Here is a 17,943-nt window from a genome sequence, read left to right as displayed (position 1 = left end):
ATCAATCTCAAAATAATGGAAATATTTGCAGAAATATCAAATATGTAATGTAAATATTTTAATTTTTTTGTATGCGATCTATTTTTTATTCTATCGATGTTTTCATAGTGATGCACCTTGAGCACTTTGCTTCATATGTTTGCAATAAAAATATATTAAAGCAAATTATTTTGCAAATTTATTATTCTAATTTTTATTTAGAAAGACTAAGATTAAAAAAGACGTATGCATTTTTTTCAGATATTTCTATTGAAAAAAACGTATCAGAAAACTTTCCTGTACATTTTAAATATGCCAAAAGATTTGCTCTTTATTCCACTTACTGCAATAATGTACACTAAAAATGACAGATCTATATTAAAAATGATAGATCTATATTTAGTAGTTGGAAAGAAAGAGAGGAGAAATGAAAAGTGCATCTAGAGAATTTAAAAGAATAAAAATCTAAAAATAATAATACATAAAAATTAATATTATGTATTTTTTTCATGAGGAATGTGGGGCGCACATTTATGCATTTATTTATTTAGATGAGATTTATTTTAGAGCACATTCAGTATTCAATTTTAATTTTATTTTCTCTTTCTTATGATATATAAGTATAACATAATTACCTGCAAATGCTATCATTTTTGTGTGCTTACAGTGATACAGAAGCAACATTACAAGTACTATATTTACAGATAACATCTGTATAATAAAAAAAGCACCAAAAATCTAATGATGAAAAAAGGATAAATATTGTAGACCAGCATAAGTATCAATCAATTATTCCACCGCTCTGTTTCATTAGAGTTGCAATTTTCTTTTATATCATAAATATTATAAATAAGATAAAGATTTCTGTACGTTTCAAATAAATTTATATATTTTATGTATGTAATACTGTGCACACATATTAAAAGGTGATAATATCGCAATTATAATAAGATACAATCCTGGCAATGTAGTGATTTTTGGATCCTACTTAAAATAATTTAATTTGATTTATTTTTAAGAAATGCACACAATACTTGAGAACAAATTATTTTTGTGTCATGTATTACCTGTGTAAAATTCCACACACAGTATCATATTGTCTGCGATATATGAAAAGCTTCATCGATGAAATATGATTGAGATATAAGAAAAGTAATATAGTACTTGTAATGAATAACGTTAATGTGGAATACATAAATATTTTATATTTTAATTTCATATAATCAAGATGAGATAAGACACTCATGATTACTTTAAAAATGTGTCCACAAATATCATGTAACTTCAATAGCTGCACATTTGTCAAATTAATCCTATTACATTAAATGAATCACAGCTTGTTTTAATTTAATCTAACCTAAGCAATTATATTATATGCTTCTCATTAAAATGTGTAAAACTGTACGTCGCACATTTAATACGATTAATATACTACGTAATAAAATGTAATACACTAATGAAATAATTAAATATTATTTTTGAAAGCATGATAAAATCCAGGCAGCATACGCTTGTGTTTACATTCGACATCCAAAGCACTAAGAGGTTAGATTAGGTTAGGTTAGATCGAAAAAATTTATCGTTTTAACAGTTGGCAGCCCTACGAGATAGGCTGTGCAGCACTGCGCGTATATAAAATAAATTTGAAATCGCTTCTAGCCTAACCATCTTCACGCGATCGACTTTATTTGAATTGCACGGCATCGCATCAAATTATGATGCGGCGCCGATTTGTTCGAACGTAATTCGGGACATCGCGATGCTGTATAAGCGTCGAATGAGCACGAATTGTCACGCAAATATGATAAATCAAATCTACTCACCATTCACCGGCTGTTCCACAGGCCGCTCCACTCGCTCGTCTCGGGACGTCCCATTCCGATCTTGATGCACACAAACTCACACGATATCATCAACGCGAACGCGCGACACTTTATTCGGCACTCCCGATATTCGCTCGCATCCGATAATCATCATCAAGGGCGCAAATAATGCGACGCGACTTCGCTCCATCTTCGCGATCGCGCTATCACTGAATTGTCGAAAACGGCTGTCGCGCACTTTCACTGACATATTATGAAAGTCGCGCGATCATCCTTGAACACTTTCGACGCTCTTTCACTCGCGATATTCGTTTAAAAACGGTTAAAAGACGCGAAAAATGCGGACGTTCGACGATCCGTGTAACTGCGTATGACTCCGAGTCACGTATGACGCGTATGACGTAGCAATGACGCGTATGACGTAGCAGTCACGCGCTAACATGGCGGCCGAACCACTGCGCATCCATTCCTGCGCGCAACGTTCGCACAACTTTGATTTCTAAAATATTGTCTACGGCTTTAATTAATAGCACATAATGATAAATATATAAAGATGGAATCAATTAATCATATTGGTCATATATGTAGACTTGCCTGAAGAAAGAGAGAAAAAATTGAGAGATATTTTTAATTTTTTTTTTTAGTAAAAAATGGAAATGTCTATTCATAGGCTTGTTTTTCTTTTCCTCTTTTATGCAATTTCGATTCAATATATAACGTAGAAAATTCATAGTATATTGCATTAATTTTTATATATTCACAACTATAATATTCGCGCGATCATTTTTTGACATTTACAATACTCGTGTACAATACTTTGTTCTCGATGTTCATTTTTAAAGGAATAAAGAGAACTATATATAAATATAAATAAATTGTCCGAAGAGAGAAAAAATTGAGGGATATTTTTAGTTTTTTTAGTAAAGGTTGGAAATGTCTATTCATGATAGAAATGCAAAGAAAGAAAATTATTATGTTTAAAATAATAATTTCATATGAAATACAAAATTAAAAGTTACATTATAGAACTTGACTTTCTAAAAGCGTAATAAAACAATCAAATAGTAAACAGAGAAAAGACTAATTATAAAAGAAAAAAAGTTGTTAACTTAACTAAACCATTTAACTAAATTATTATCTTTTTAACTGGAATATTTAACTATTATAAATAACATTATAATATATTATAAATAACATGACATTTATTTAACTTAAATATTTCAATATTTTAATTTAAAAAATAATAATTTAGTTAAACGGTTTAGTTGAGTTAACAAAAACTTTTTTTTCTCAATGTACGTGTGTGTATGAGACTTTAAAAATATACTTGGATATAAATACACTTATATTATTAAACGATTAATACATCTCGTGAGGTTTAATAAATAATTAAACTGTGTACACTGAGAAAAAAAGTTGTTAACTTAACTAAACCATTTAACTAAATTATTATCTTTTTAATTGGAATATTTAACTATTATAAATCTAACATGACATTTATTTAACTTAAATATTTCGATATTTCAATTAAAAAAAAAATAATTTAGTTAAATGGTTTAGTCGAGTTAACAACTTTTTTTCTCAGTGTACGTGTGTGTGTGTGTGTGTGTGTGTGTATGTGTGTGTGTGTGTGTATGTGACTTTAAAAATATACTTGTATATAAATACAATTCTCACAGTACGCATTAAATATTTCGGCAGCGACCTTGTGACGTAGCGAGCTAACACGTCATTCGACCTTGTGACGTAGCGCGCTATTGTTTACATACGCGACGACCTCCCCTCATTCGCACGGCGACATTCCAACGGAGAAAGTAGCGATACGGACCGCTCCGTATTATCGAATTCTTTTCCTAAAAGTACGATCGCGATTAGATCGAAATATAATAATTCGACTATTACAATTGACAAATAATTAATTAATAAATGACATGAAATTGTGGCGACGATAAATTCATCGAAACGCGATCTTTCATTATTGCAAATAAAAATTGAAGCGAAAGGGGCAAAAATTACAAATTTTCTCGCAATATTCTCCGATTATCGAACTTTAACGAATAATAATTATTTCTTTAACATTGCATAGAATGAAATTCGATTTCGCCCGATGTTTTAAACTTTCCTAAACTGCATGCATATATATCATATTAATTAAACGATTGCTGTATCATCAATTTACATTACTTTAATATTTTAATCTTATGATTCGCGTTATTATCCATATATTATACATCAACAAATAGAAATAGTTAATTAGTGTAAGAATCGAGTGGTGCATGATTTTGGCTTTGTTTAAAAATTGAGCGAATTATTGTAATTTTTCCTCTTTTGCAATAATAATAAAATAATAATAATATTATAAAAATACGTATCTCCTATGATTATTTTGCGATCGGGAGTGTCGTGCAAAGTGTCTCGCGATCGTTTCTGTATATGACTGAAATATAATTAACTGAAATATAATTGTTTGTTCGCGAGTGAATACGTGACTGCTACGAGGAAACAACAAAGGATGAAACAATAAAAGAGAAGGACATTTGGAAAAGTATCGGACAGTCAAAAAGCAGGGAGAGAGCCTGAAGCAGCCAGAGACATGCGGTGAGTAATTTATAAAAATTATTTATTATTTATTATTTATATACACTATTTTTAAAATAGATATATTGCTTATTATTTTATTATCGTTTTATTTTTCGATCATTTAAATATATAATTCGGATTGAAATGCAGTAAAACAATCGAATCGTAGATCTAAATAATTAACTTAACAAAAAGATCCATAAAAGATATATTAGTTCTTTTAATAAATAATATCGTATACTTAATCTATATAAAAATGAAATATTATCTATTTATTTCTAAATATTAAATACTATAAATTTAATAGTTATATATTTTGTAAAATTTAATTAAAAGAATCTTTAAGATATTCCAAAAGAAACGAAGAACTTTTCTCAACGTAGAAAAAGTTAATTATAAACAAATTTATATTTAATTATTATAATTAATTTGTATTTAATTTTATTGGAATTTTATTATTAATTTTATTGCATTGTCAAACTCTACGCGATCTCTGTAATGATAGCTATTCATGAAATAGGTACAGTGAAATAATCAATTATTATCGAAAAGAGGCAATAATATACTTTTAAATCTAATTTAAACTTTTGATAAACGATATAAAATTTTTTTATTATGATGAGAAATCTTTATTAAAGATCATAATTGCAATAAAAAATGGAAATAACTTCACGAAGTATATTAATCGTTTAATAAATAATTAAACCGTGTGTACGTGTACGTGTACGTGTGTGAGTGTGTGTGTAACTTTAAAGATGTGTGTTTAATAAATAATTAATCCGTGTGTACGTGTGCGTGCGTGCGTGCGTGCGTGCGTGCGTGCGTGTGTGTGTGTGTGTGTGTGTGTGTGTGTGTGTGTGTGTGTGTGTGTGTGTGTGTGTGTGACTTTAAAGATATACTTGTATATAAGTACATTTGTATATAACTTTAAAAATATATATTTCCGTTATGTTAATTATCCGATTTTTATTCGATCGTTTTATTGCGCGTTCTGAATCAAATTATATTTAGATCAAATGATATCAGAGAGAATATTTATTTATTATATTAGAATTCTAAATGTGTGTGTGTGTGTGTACACATATATATTAAGATAGAAATAGAAATAGAAGAATAATCATTGCTCGTAAAGATTGCAACAAAGTAATAATTTATAATTTCTTATTTCTATCGTACAATCGAGTATCGTATTTCGAGAGCAATCAACTATTTATTAATAATAAAATTGTATATAACTTACGAATATATTTCACTTATTCCGGACGTTAATATCGCGACAACGACGAATAAACTTTTCAAAAAAGTTTATTTCAACTATTTCATATATGAGACAGTTCTACCAATCACTGATACAAAAAACTCGTCAATTGACCAGTTGGTGAAACTGTTTCAGTCCTGAGTATTTTCTTAAAAGAGCTGTTGGCGCACATACATGCGTGTATTATGTTTACGCGCGTCACGCGTTCGAACGAACCTTGATATTCTCGCGGATAAAGTCACTAGATTAACAAAGTACCGCAATTTTGATCTCAATAAGATAAGATGGAGCAAAAATGGCGTCCGATGGTGCAGATAGTGCACACTTTGTGTAGCTATCTATACTAAGTGCAATTTTTCTAACCTTGATCCTGGTTTATCCTGTGTCCTGTTGTGTGTGAGGTGAGAAAACTCCTTCTGTTGCGCAGAAAAAGAAGAAAATATCAAAAATGCCAGGTTGTTGCGTGGAGAAATGCAACAATCGCAGCCTATATCTATACTTTACTTCTTTTAGATTCACTTCACATAGTATGAATTATTTAGGGTTATTGCATCCGTACGTGTAAACAAGAATTCATAACAAAGATGCAATCCGACGATGAATTGCTAGAAGATGAGGAAGAAATGCTCGTTTACGTAGAATTCGAGGGACTTATTGGTAGCAATGTATTTAATAGTAAGGAACTTCAATTAGATATGATTGGAATAGACACGGAGCATCCTATAATGCAAATTAATGGACGGGTATGTTTTTATGTCTGTAGCATTTAATACACATGAAACGCACACACAATATAGAAGTTATATATTTAAATTTCCAAATTTATTCCTCTAATTACTTTACATCTTTGTTTTAGTTTTATGAGGGATCTTACGAAGACGTTGTGGGTACTTACATGTTCTTTGAAAAAGATGATAATCCTCATGTGGAGGATGTTGTATTCGACAAAGTGCCGACTCTAAAATATTTTGCCAAAACAAGGAAAATACTAAAGATGCAGAGAGTTTTTACAAAATCAAGAGCCGGGGTTTTTGGTAATTCCGAACATGATAGTTGTATTCCAAATATTGATACTTTATCACAAGCAGGTGTGCCTCCGAAGTATCAAGAGGAAGGTATGAAGTTTGTTGATAAAAAATATAAGCTTAAAACTTTTTTTCAATTTGAAATTTGGACTTTTAATTTTAACTTGGAATTTCAGCCCTCCAATATTGGAATAAGATACGTGATGATAAACTAGAAGAATTAAGTGCATTTTTGGAGAAACAAAAAATTAGAGAAGAAAAAAAAGCCAAAGGTATTTTGCTAGATTCGGAGTCTGACGAAGATAATTACTTTATACCAGATCAAATCAAAGAAAAGTCAGAAAAAACTGATTGTACATGAAAACTCATTTATTTGTGTCTGAAAAAGTAAATTCTCTAATCATTCTTTAACCACTAATATGTTGAAAGCTCCTAATTTTGATAAATTTATTTTTAAGGACGTAATATCAAGAATATATGAGTATTTTAAATTATACATTAAATTTCTAATTAAATACTTTAATATTTAGACATATTAGTGTTAGTATAGTTTTCTTGCTGTAAATATTACGCCTATTTAATTAGAAATTTAATGTGTAATTTTATATATTTCATATGTTCCTGATAATTAGATTTTTTCACTAATAATTTAATTATGTATAATTATAAATAATAGAGTATCAAAAGTATATTATACAAATGATTAATAGACAAATTTTACATATTGCATACATCATTGATTATCATTGTCTTATGAAAATGGTTTTTAATAAATTACTTAATTTCTATTTGATAAAGATTTCATATTTTGTTTAATTGTATACAATTTTTATTACATATGTAATATTTAGTTATTGTATGTGTAATACTAAATACTATATTCACTAACGCTAATGATAATCAAATATTAATATTAATATAAATACAGCTACATTCAAAATATGAAAATGTATATTTTTTTGTATATATTTGTATTTGAATTATCTGTATTAAATGTGTCATAAGTAAATACACAGCGATATAAATTATATTTTTAATTGTAAAGAGTAAAATATTCGATATAGAATGAGATTAATATTAGTTTCATATTTTTAAGTTTATATGTCACTTTCGCCTCTCTTATTCTTAACTATAGTCTATATAAAGGTCCAAAAAGACCTTGTGTTGCTAACATCTGTATTGCATGTAAAGCAGATATTAATTATCGCTTTATTAATTTGAATCTGCTTAAACTAAATGCAAGAAAATTGATTACATTTGTACCTCAAAGAGATTGGTTTCTATTTTAATTGCACTATGCTCATTGTTTTCCAATTCTTTTCTATTTGTCCATCCATTATGTTTGTTTCTTTTCTAATGTAAAGTATTGCAATACAAAAAAAAATCTCAGATATTGTTATTTGTCATACATTACACTTAAGAAATTATTTTTTTTTCTTCACATATTTTTTATTATATATATAAATATATATGTATATACGTCAAAGGTATATTATTTTGTGCGCGCGTGAAACAGTATACAATTATAAAATACTGAATTGAACTCAAATATGTAATTTATTTTTATGAAATATATAATGAGTTCATCCATATAACTAACTTTGTCACAGCTATTTATAAATATAAAATGTTATTGAATTCCAAGCAAGTTTTCGAATGAAATTAAATTTAACACTTTATAAAATAGTATCTATATAAAGTAATATCCGATATACATACATCTATAATAGCATAGTATTTTATCAATTAATATGGCTTCATGAAATGTATATATAGATTCACCATTAAAAACTTATACATTAAAAAAGTAGTATTATTTGCTTTTAGAATAAAAATCATGACATCTTTACCACTCAAGATCACCAGGGAGTTCATCTGGATATTCCCCTGTTAGACAAGCAGTACAGTGTCCAATATAATTGCTTTCACGATTATCCATGCGATGTCTGACAGCTTCAACAAGTCCCTCGACCGAAAGGTACGTTAAACTATCTGCTCCTACATACTTGGCCAATTTTACATTATCAAGCTTATTTGCGATAAGTTCTTCTCTTGTTGGGATATTGATGCCCATATAGCATGGATATTTAAGAGGAGGTGATGCTATTCTAATATGAACCTGTAGATGATTATAAATAATAAATAATTGTAACAAATACAATATTAGGAAAGAATATGACGAGATGAAGACGAGTATAAGAAAGCTTACTTCTTTGGCGCCCGCGTCACGTAATAATTTGATAATCGGGCCAATTGTATTTCCTCTGACAATAGAATCGTCAATCAAGACTACCTTTTTCCCTTTAACGTTCTCCGATAAAGCTCCAAATTTTTTAGCTACGCCAAGCTGCCTTAATCGTGCACTAGGTTGAATAAATGTCCTACCTACGTATCTATTTTTGCACAAAACTTCGGCGAATGGTATTTTCGACTGTAATATAAAAGAAATTTTATTCAAGTTAAATGCAACTTAAGTCAAACATTACACATTTACATATACATATTCATTCCTAGTTTTTTACATATATATAATATTATTTTGTATTATATTGTTTTATTAATTACTTGTCTGGCATATCCATGCGCGGCTGCGGTTCCAGATTCGGGTACAGAGCTTACTATATCAGCTTCAACCGGCGATTCCATCGCTAATACTCGACCACATTGCATACGTACGGAATATACCATTTGTCCTAGTATAATACAAATAAATGCTTTTAGATATATTTTCTCATCAATTTTTAATACATTTTATATCATATTTATTTACCTTCGAAAATACTATCCGACCTGGCGAAGTAGACATATTCGAAAATGCAAAATGCCTGTGGTTTTTTATCAGGCCTTTCTACTATATCAATAGTTTTAATGCCTTCTCGAGTAAGCTCGACAATTTCGCCAGGAAATACTTCGCGAACATATCTCGCGCCGATGCTTAAGAATCCACAAGATTCTGATGAAATTACCCAACCTTCTGCTTCATCATCGTCATCATCAGAATCACTACTTGCTACAAGATTTAAAGTTTATTATTTAACATTAATATAAAAGTAAAAAAACAGTAAGACTAAGTATTTTAATATGCACCGAGATTGCCAACTGGTACTATTTTCCCTAAGCAAAGAGGACGATTTCCATAAGGGTCTCGCACACCATAAATTCTATCCCTTTGCATTATAACTAAAGAATATGATAATGGTGCCAATTGCATAAGGTGTTTAATACGCGCAGGCCAGTCTGGTCCATTCACCTCGCCTTCCGGAGGATTCAAACAGAGCGCTTGTGTTATAAGTTCCGAATCCGAATATGTTGATAAACCAACACCTCGACCTAATACCTAGAAAGAAAATAGTTTTAAAATTTAGTTTTCAATTTTCAATCAATGTATTAATGAGCAACTTAAATATTTTAAATGATAAAATAATCATCTATAATAGTTGATATAAAAGAATGTAAATTTTGCTTGCCATTTTTCGAAGAGATTCTGTATTAACTAATTCTCCATTATGAGCAACTGCTAATGCTCCGTGTGCAGTATGTACTACAAATGGTTGACAATTAACTTCTTCGCTGGCTGCACTTGTGCTATATCTAGTATGACCAATTCCAAGATTTCCTTTAAGCTTTCTCATAATTTCATCATTAAAGATATTATTGATCATTCCCATACCCTTATGTACATGGAATGACTTGGAGCAGACACCCTCGCTTGTAACAATTCCTGCGCTTTCTTGGCCTCGATGCTGTAATGCTACTAAACCTATTGAGTGAAGATAACAGAGAAATATTATATATACAGTATTTTATTCCGTTTTAATTTAAATTACTAATTATTTCCATTATTTTTTTCATTCATATCTCTTTTTATATGATTACTTATACTTATATATGAACTTTTAAATTTCTTTCATAGAAAGAAGTATACTTACCTAGACAAACAACTTGGGCAACATCAATTTGCGATGGCCAATCACCTGAAGCAATACATCCAAAAACACCACATTCATGCGTAAGACCAGTAAGCCTTTGTCCTCTGGTTTCACCTTTGCTTTGCGGCTTTATACATTTTGATTCTTCTATAGAAAGACGAGATATCACCTGTTCTATTGTGGTATCATTATTATGAGATATGTGTGTTTCCATTGTAATCTGTAATACATAAAATGTTATTTTTTTCTTTCATTTCTTCATATCAATCATAATAATTAAATATGAATTTTATAAGAATGTTATTTGAAAAATCAAAATATATAATGCCTTTAGATAAATTTTTAATATACATAATATACGTGTAAATAGTTAAAATAGATAAAAGTGAAATTAACAAATCACAAAACAAGATATAACAATTGAAACTTTTTTATTATCAAGATTTATAATTTAATTATTATTATTGATATTTCTCAAATTATAGCTAAAAAACATTTTTAAAATAGTTTTCAAAATTATTTCCTTAGATTTAGTATTTTCAGCAAATTCTATATATTTGAAATTTATAAAACATATAGATTGGATAGATTAAATATTGTATCTTATTGAATTGAATTATCTAATAGACTTTTTCACAATTCCTTTCTGTTTATTATCTATATTGCTCTTATAAACTATTGACCCCCAGCAGACAGATAGAATTGACATATATATCTTATGTTTGTTCAATATTACAAATATATTTTCCTCTCATGCTTGCTCAATCTGTATTTCGCAACTGATTTCAACATCTTACATCGTGTTTACATCATAAGTGTCAGAATATAAAACAATTATATGTTTGTAGCAAATTAATCTTTTACGTCACACAAAATAATATTTTTCCAGTTGATAAATAATATTTTATATTATATAAAATAATATTTTTTCAAGTTAATTTTCCACAAATACAAATTATACATGAACGCAAAGTAAAATTAATACTATCTTTTCTTCAAAAATTACTTTATATTATTTGTATAACGTAAAGTTCATTTTGATTTGAAATTAAACAAAATGAACATATGTTAAGAGAATAAATATTTGGGATATAAGTCATTTATACAAGACAGAAGAAAAATTAATGAGAATTGAGTTTAATAGCAAGCCATAAATTGAATGTTTACTGTATTAATGTGACTAACCAAAAACCATATTATGAAATACGAATTTGAAATAATAAAAATTCTATTGAAAAAAGAGACTAATATTAATTTATTCAAGATTCCAAGAAAGTTTTGATGTATCAAGCGTGATCACACACGTGCTAAATATTTCCTATGTTACTTACCGAATATAAGTTGCTCTCTTTTTTAGCCAATAACATAAAATTAAATATGTATACACCGTATAGATTTAATATACGAATAAATCACTCGTTAAGAGCCGAGATATCAAGATCAAATAAAATATTCCTACGCAACTTTCGCGAATAGTCTAACCACCTGTTGAACAAGGACATGCTTGGCGTAATTAATATCGTGTCGAGCGCGATATTCTAAACCGGAAATCTGCGATAACGTCAGAATTTGCAATCTTTTAAATTCGTAACACATTTCGAAAAAAGTGTTTGGCTTTTATTTTTATTTTTGATTCTTATACGACCTCGATAATGCACTATTATAAATATCTTAATCATTATAATTGATCCTTTCTGACGTGATTATTGAATTAGCAATTGTTCGTTTGATTAATTTTGTATTTTGAAAAGAGCACGAGAAAGAGAACTTGAAATTGCGAGAAATGATGGCATGTAAAAGTAAAAATACACAATGGACTACAATCTTTTAAAAAAAATTTAAAAGAACTATTCTTTTCGATGTAGAATTTTTGAGAGGATTAAAATTATGCACAACTTACATATATTATTCTTTAGTTTGACTTGCATCTGTCTTGCATAACAATTGTCATTAAGGACACACCAAATATATAAAAATAATTGAAAATTGTGAAGGAACTCAAAGTGTTGGTAGAGATTGGTAACAAGAAATGATAAACACATACCTGACTTTTTCTCTTCTTTTTTATGAGATTCCTATCCGAACGAGATAGAATATTACGATATGCATACACTTACACGTGTACGTACACTTTCTGCTGGGGAGCGCGCTCGTATTCTTGAAAGAAACGGGCCTCTCTGATTGTACAAATGATCTGCTAACACGTCGTAAAATACAAATGGAGCGGATGACTGAGTGGTCCGGGCCAATAAGAAACCGTCATCGTTTAGAGAGGCATCGAGATTCGAATATAGTCGAAGGCGCGACTATTATCTCTGCATTCTTTTTGAAAAATGGGATCGCGGAAGGTGAAGAATCACATGTCACGTCACCCCCACGAAGAACGTGCACATCCCGATAAAAGATCTTTTTCCTCTCAGTACACAAGAATTATATACACATTTATATACTATATAATACACGAATATTATAGGAAAAAATCGGAATAGATGACTAAACAATATTTCGTCACTACATCCCAGATAAGCATGATCAATCACGCAACTAACGCGCTACGTGCGTTATTATGTGTTTGTTTTATGTTTGACAAGACAAGAATCGAAATGGAAAATTAATCGAATGCAATAACATAATAAGTGCTTGATAAGCAATCAGTTGACGAAATTCCGAGAGCAAACAACGAACAATATTGATATATTATGTTTCATTATGATATGAATTGATAGTTTGTCCAGAGCGTCATGACGGGAATATGATGGTAATAACACAAATATATTGAATTATATAATAAATTTTCATTTGTTATATTTTTGCTTAAATAATAAAGTTTTTCAATTACCAGCTCGTTGTAAAAAATGTATTAAAAAATATGAAATTATCATATGTTTATGACAAAGAAACGGTATAAAGTCCTCGAGATTTATTTACAAAGATTGTTTGCTACCGTTTATTATCTATCACGTAATAAATTTTTTTTCATGAAAAAATCTGCAAAGCACAGCTAATATAATAATCAAAAATATATTTTTCTATTAGTTCAATTTTTAATCACAACAATCTCAACAAGGGATTTCAGATCTTCAAACTAATTATTCGAAAATAGACGGAAATATTCGAATGAGCAAAAATCGTCGATTTTCTTATACATAATTAAGATGTAAAATAGAAATCTATTTTCCATATAAATAAATCTTAATTCTATCTTAATTTTAATGAATTGAGTTGTTTAAATTTTATTAATTATTTATTATTTAATAATGTCATCAATTGATAAGACATAAAAAAAGATATGGGATATATTATATAGCATTAAAATATAATTTTCGTAAAGTCTAAAAATTGTTCGTTAATCGTTAATCGTAAATGACAAATCGACGATTTGAGTTGTCGTCAAATTGCTATTTCCTGTTTGCAAGTAACAAACCAATGTTAACATATTGCTATCAATTTGTGATTCTTAGAATTAAAAATCATGTGAGTTTTTAACTTTAAATTAGCTCGAACGATTTACAACGTAATTTCACTGTATGTCATGTATTTCTTAAAGTTTTGAAAGTAGAATTGTTTAATGATTGTCTTCCTTGCTATTTAATAAATTTCGATATTACTTTTATTCAATATTATAAATATTTTATTCAATATTATAAATGTTTTGTTATTATAAATGTTTGTAGCTTGATATTCTATACTGATAATCTTATAATATGAGATCTTATTATATAAGACTTTTATATACTCGCAATTTGAATAAAGACAATCGATAACAGCTGATCTGCGATGATCATATTTCTACAAGATGTAAATTTTATAACAATTGATTTATAAGATTTATTAATTATTCACAAAATATGAAATGACCAAATTTTGTCATATGATGATATACAAGAGGATTTTAAAGCACAGTGCGTATATCATATATGATTTTTCGCTTTTGACGTAATACTTGTGTAACGTACGGGGTCAGCTAAGCTTTGAGCCAATCAGTGAATCAGATTGAAGATCGTAGTGGGGACTGTTAAAGAAATACAGGCAGGCGAATTACGTTCATACGAATATTAGACCTTCAAGTGTCAACATGGCTGGTGAGTGATAATTTTAGATAAAGAACTTTAATTGATTCTCTTTTTGTTTATATGAATATGTATCGATATTAATTGCATCTGTGAATCATATAACACTTACACGTAATTTACACGTAATTTATAAGTGAAAATAAGTTAAAATATTTCTACAAGAAGATAAACACTTTTGCCGAAGCAACAGGTAGTTGCCTAATGCATTGGCTTGCTTCTGATTCGCCGGCCGGTTCTTTGAGTAAATGTTCTGTTCATGTTTGACGTGGCATTTATGATAAACATTTTATCTAATTTTAGTCGTATATTTTTTAAAATAATGAACTTGCGTGTTTATCTTAATAAACTATTTGTATGAAAATTCATGTATGATGTCACAATGTTTATGAACAAATGAAGTTAATAATTTGCTCATAAATAAGACAAAATAAGTTCTTTTTATTAATTTTAAGAAATCAATGTTTTTTCTTTTTGTCTGTAGATTATAAAGTTGGGAAACTTATCAATGAAGGAAAAACAAAGAAGATTTACAATCTTTTAAATGATCCTACATTATGTTTATTGGAAAGCAAGGATCGCATCACTGCTGGCGACGGCGCAAAGTCTCATGATTTAGAGGGAAAAGCAACAATTAGTACCTCTACTACTGTAAAAGTCTTTCGATTGCTTAATCAAGCTGGTGTTAAGACAGCTTATGTTAAACCTGCAGGTCCAAAATGTTTCATAGCAAAAAAATGTAACATGATACCAATTGAATGGGTTACCAGAAGACAGGCAACCGGTAGCTTTTTAAAAAGACATCCAGGTATACATGAATATATTGTTCTTTTGGAATTAACAAGTCTAGGAGTATGTCAAAATACATTCATATATAATTATGCATTTTACAGGAGTGCCAGAGGGTTACAGATTCAATCCACCTCTCCAGGAAACATTTTATAAAGATGATGCTAATCATGATCCACAGTGGTCCGATGAGCAAATTATTACTGCAGATTTTATAATGGGTGGCGTAAAGATAACAAAAGATGAAGTGGATATTATGAAACGTATTACTCTAGTTGTTTTTGAAATTCTTGAGCGAGCTTGGGCTGTGCGTAATAGTGCTTTGATAGACATGAAAATAGAATTTGGTGTGGATTCAGATGGAGAGATTTTAGTTGCTGATATTATTGATAGTGATTCCTGGAGACTCTGGCCTTCTGGAGATAAGAAATTGATGAAAGACAAGCAGGTAAAAATCTTTTTAATAGATAGCTTGATGTTTCAATATTATATCAATTATGAGTATTTAAAGTTGTTATATCTGTTATAGGTGTACAGAGATTTATCCAATGTAACACAACAAAATTTAGAAACAGTAAAACGTAATTTTAAATGGGTGGAAGAGCAACTGGATTATATTATTGAAGCACCTAGTCCATTAGTTGTTATATTTATGGGCTCTCCCTCTGACAAAGCGTTTTGCCAAGAGATTGCAAAACATGCTACAGCATTGGGTCTGAAACCACAACTTCGAGTCTGTAGCGCTCATAAGGGTACTCTGGAAACTTTAAATATTGTCGCCGAATATGAAGGCAGCGGAGAAAATGTATGTTTCATCTTATTTTATCTTTTTTATATAATATAATTTATAAAAATTTAATAGACTAAGAATTACTTTTTTATCTATGGATTCTTTGACAAATCTTAAATTTTTTTCTTACATAAATTTACAAAACTGTTTTAAAAAAATTTTAAAAAGAAAAAATCAAAAATGATTTAAGAAATTTAGTTTTAGTAAATAAATTACATTATATATCAATTACTTAATATTTTAAATTGTTTTTATTTCAAGAATTAGTCTTATAAATTTATTTAATATCAAACATTAGAATGTTAGAAAAAGATGATAAATTTGAGTGCAGTTATTAAATTTGTTTTCATGAGCATCAATCAATTTATCATTATCAACTTGTATTTTGCATATCTTTGTTGCTGAATATTTTATAATTATTATACATTCTCGAACATTTTCATTTAATAGTAATATTAATGAATATGCTTACTTGGTGAATAATAACATGCATTCACATAAATAATATAATTGTGTAATACTGATATTGCAATACAGTAGCAGTATGTCTCAATATCGACTTTTTATCATGATATTTCCCATAATGAATCACAATAATTCACTATGTCAAATATGATAATAAATAGATAATTATATATCTTTGAATCCATATTGACCCGTTTCGTGTTATCCCCTTAATTTCAAAACTCGTTACGATAAAAAAAGTGATAGCTGTAAATAGATTATTTATTTCCCTTTATCACAAGTTTTTTCTTATTTTTTTTTACTGTAGGTGGTACTGATAGCTGTAGCCGGTCGTAGCAATGGCTTGGGTCCAGTGCTCTCCGGCAATACTGTCTTGCCGGTCATAAATTGCCCCCCTCTGAGATCAGACAATATCGAACGAAGCATATGGTCATCGCTTGACGTTCCCTCAGGTAAATAATTATAATATATAGCATTTATATACATTTATATCTTTCGAAGAATTTAAAATTAATAAAGTTAATTAATTAATTAATTTACAGGACTTGGTTGTACCACAGTCATATATCCGGAAGCTGCTGCGTTCGCTGCAGCGCAGATTCATGCAATGCACAATCACTTGGTTTGGGCTCATTTGCGAGTGAAACAACTCGACAACTTCTTAAGTTTGAAACGAGGGGACAGTAAATTACGAAAGTCATAATTAATTCAGTGCTTGAAACAAGCTTAACATACACAGTAAGTCACACAAGTTTAAATTTAACGTTACAATTTAACGAGAATAATAATCATTTGTATTATATTACTAGGAAGATGCCCAATTTTTTGCACTTTCAAAAGTCTTATCAACACATGGTAATGCAATTGTAAAAAGAATTAAGAAGTATTCTTTTATTTCATATTTGCATTTTTGTTAATTCACTTTGCTTATATTTTGAATTTATTTTATATAAAATAATCCTCACAATTTTTTTCTTAATATTATATGCAATTTTATATGTGCCATGCATCATAGATTTAAATACTATATTTTTTTTATTAATAATATTAATATTATTGTGTCATACATGATTGTATCATAGATTGCAAGTTTTTTTTATAACTGAATTATAATTCATATCAATGACCGCGTTAGCTCTTTTTATATACATTATTCTATTAATGATTCTGATAATTCTTTACTGGTTTCAAGTATATAATTTTCATCTATTTCCATTTAAAGAAATTTTCGAATA

At 28.9% G+C, this 17,943-nt stretch overlaps 3 protein-coding genes across 8 annotated transcripts; 2 read left to right on the top strand and 1 right to left on the bottom strand.

Annotated features, from left to right (window-relative positions):
* The first annotated feature begins 5,886 nt into the window (after nt 1-5,886).
* LOC105253372 (general transcription factor 3C polypeptide 6) lies at nt 5,887-8,643 on the top strand. 3 transcript variants are annotated; one of them, XM_025412962.1, is made up of 5 exons: nt 5,887-6,041; nt 6,154-6,383; nt 6,497-6,755; nt 6,842-6,937; nt 8,493-8,643. In XM_025412962.1, the coding sequence occupies exons 2-5, from the start codon at nt 6,225-6,227 to the stop codon at nt 8,495-8,497; spliced, it is 519 nt and encodes a 172-aa protein (XP_025268747.1). In that variant the 5' UTR covers nt 5,887-6,041; nt 6,154-6,224; the 3' UTR covers nt 8,498-8,643. The 3 variants fall into 3 exon arrangements, with proteins under 3 accessions (XP_025268747.1, XP_025268746.1, XP_025268744.1); XM_025412961.1 differs by lacking the exon at nt 8,493-8,643 and having other exon boundaries at nt 6,183-6,383; nt 6,842-7,147; XM_025412959.1 differs by lacking the exon at nt 8,493-8,643 and having other exon boundaries at nt 6,842-7,147.
* On the bottom strand, nt 8,348-13,141 carry LOC105253373 (amidophosphoribosyltransferase). Of its 3 annotated transcripts, none has more exons than XM_011261370.3 (8): nt 11,926-12,246; nt 10,595-10,814; nt 10,133-10,425; nt 9,753-10,002; nt 9,436-9,675; nt 9,231-9,358; nt 8,875-9,096; nt 8,348-8,784 (listed from the first exon to the last, which is right to left on the bottom strand). In XM_011261370.3, exons 1-8 carry the CDS (start codon nt 11,959-11,961, stop codon nt 8,512-8,514), a joined length of 1,662 nt encoding a protein of 553 aa, XP_011259672.1. In that variant the 5' UTR covers nt 11,962-12,246; the 3' UTR covers nt 8,348-8,511. The 3 variants fall into 3 exon arrangements, with proteins under 3 accessions (XP_011259672.1, XP_011259674.1, XP_011259673.1); XM_011261372.3 differs by lacking the exon at nt 11,926-12,246 and adding an exon at nt 12,639-13,141 and having other exon boundaries at nt 8,512-8,784; XM_011261371.3 differs by lacking the exon at nt 11,926-12,246 and adding an exon at nt 12,712-13,141 and having other exon boundaries at nt 8,512-8,784.
* A 1,417-nt stretch (nt 13,142-14,558) lies between these two features.
* On the top strand, nt 14,559-17,725 carry LOC105253371 (multifunctional protein ADE2). 2 transcript variants are annotated; one of them, XM_011261367.3, is made up of 7 exons: nt 14,559-14,676; nt 15,149-15,472; nt 15,558-15,901; nt 15,983-16,258; nt 17,016-17,160; nt 17,251-17,446; nt 17,518-17,725. In XM_011261367.3, exons 1-6 carry the CDS (start codon nt 14,670-14,672, stop codon nt 17,409-17,411), a joined length of 1,257 nt encoding a protein of 418 aa, XP_011259669.1. In that variant the 5' UTR covers nt 14,559-14,669; the 3' UTR covers nt 17,412-17,446; nt 17,518-17,725. The 2 variants fall into 2 exon arrangements, with proteins under 2 accessions (XP_011259669.1, XP_011259667.1); XM_011261365.3 differs by lacking the exon at nt 14,559-14,676 and adding an exon at nt 14,854-14,908.
* Nucleotides 17,726-17,943: the final 218 nt, after the last annotated feature.

Source organism: Camponotus floridanus, unplaced genomic scaffold, assembly GCF_003227725.1.
Source record: "Camponotus floridanus strain SB8 unplaced genomic scaffold, Cflo_v7.5 scaffold6, whole genome shotgun sequence".
NCBI lineage: Eukaryota > Metazoa > Arthropoda > Insecta > Hymenoptera > Formicidae > Camponotus > Camponotus floridanus.
This window is presented reverse-complemented; position numbering and strand designations above follow the sequence as displayed.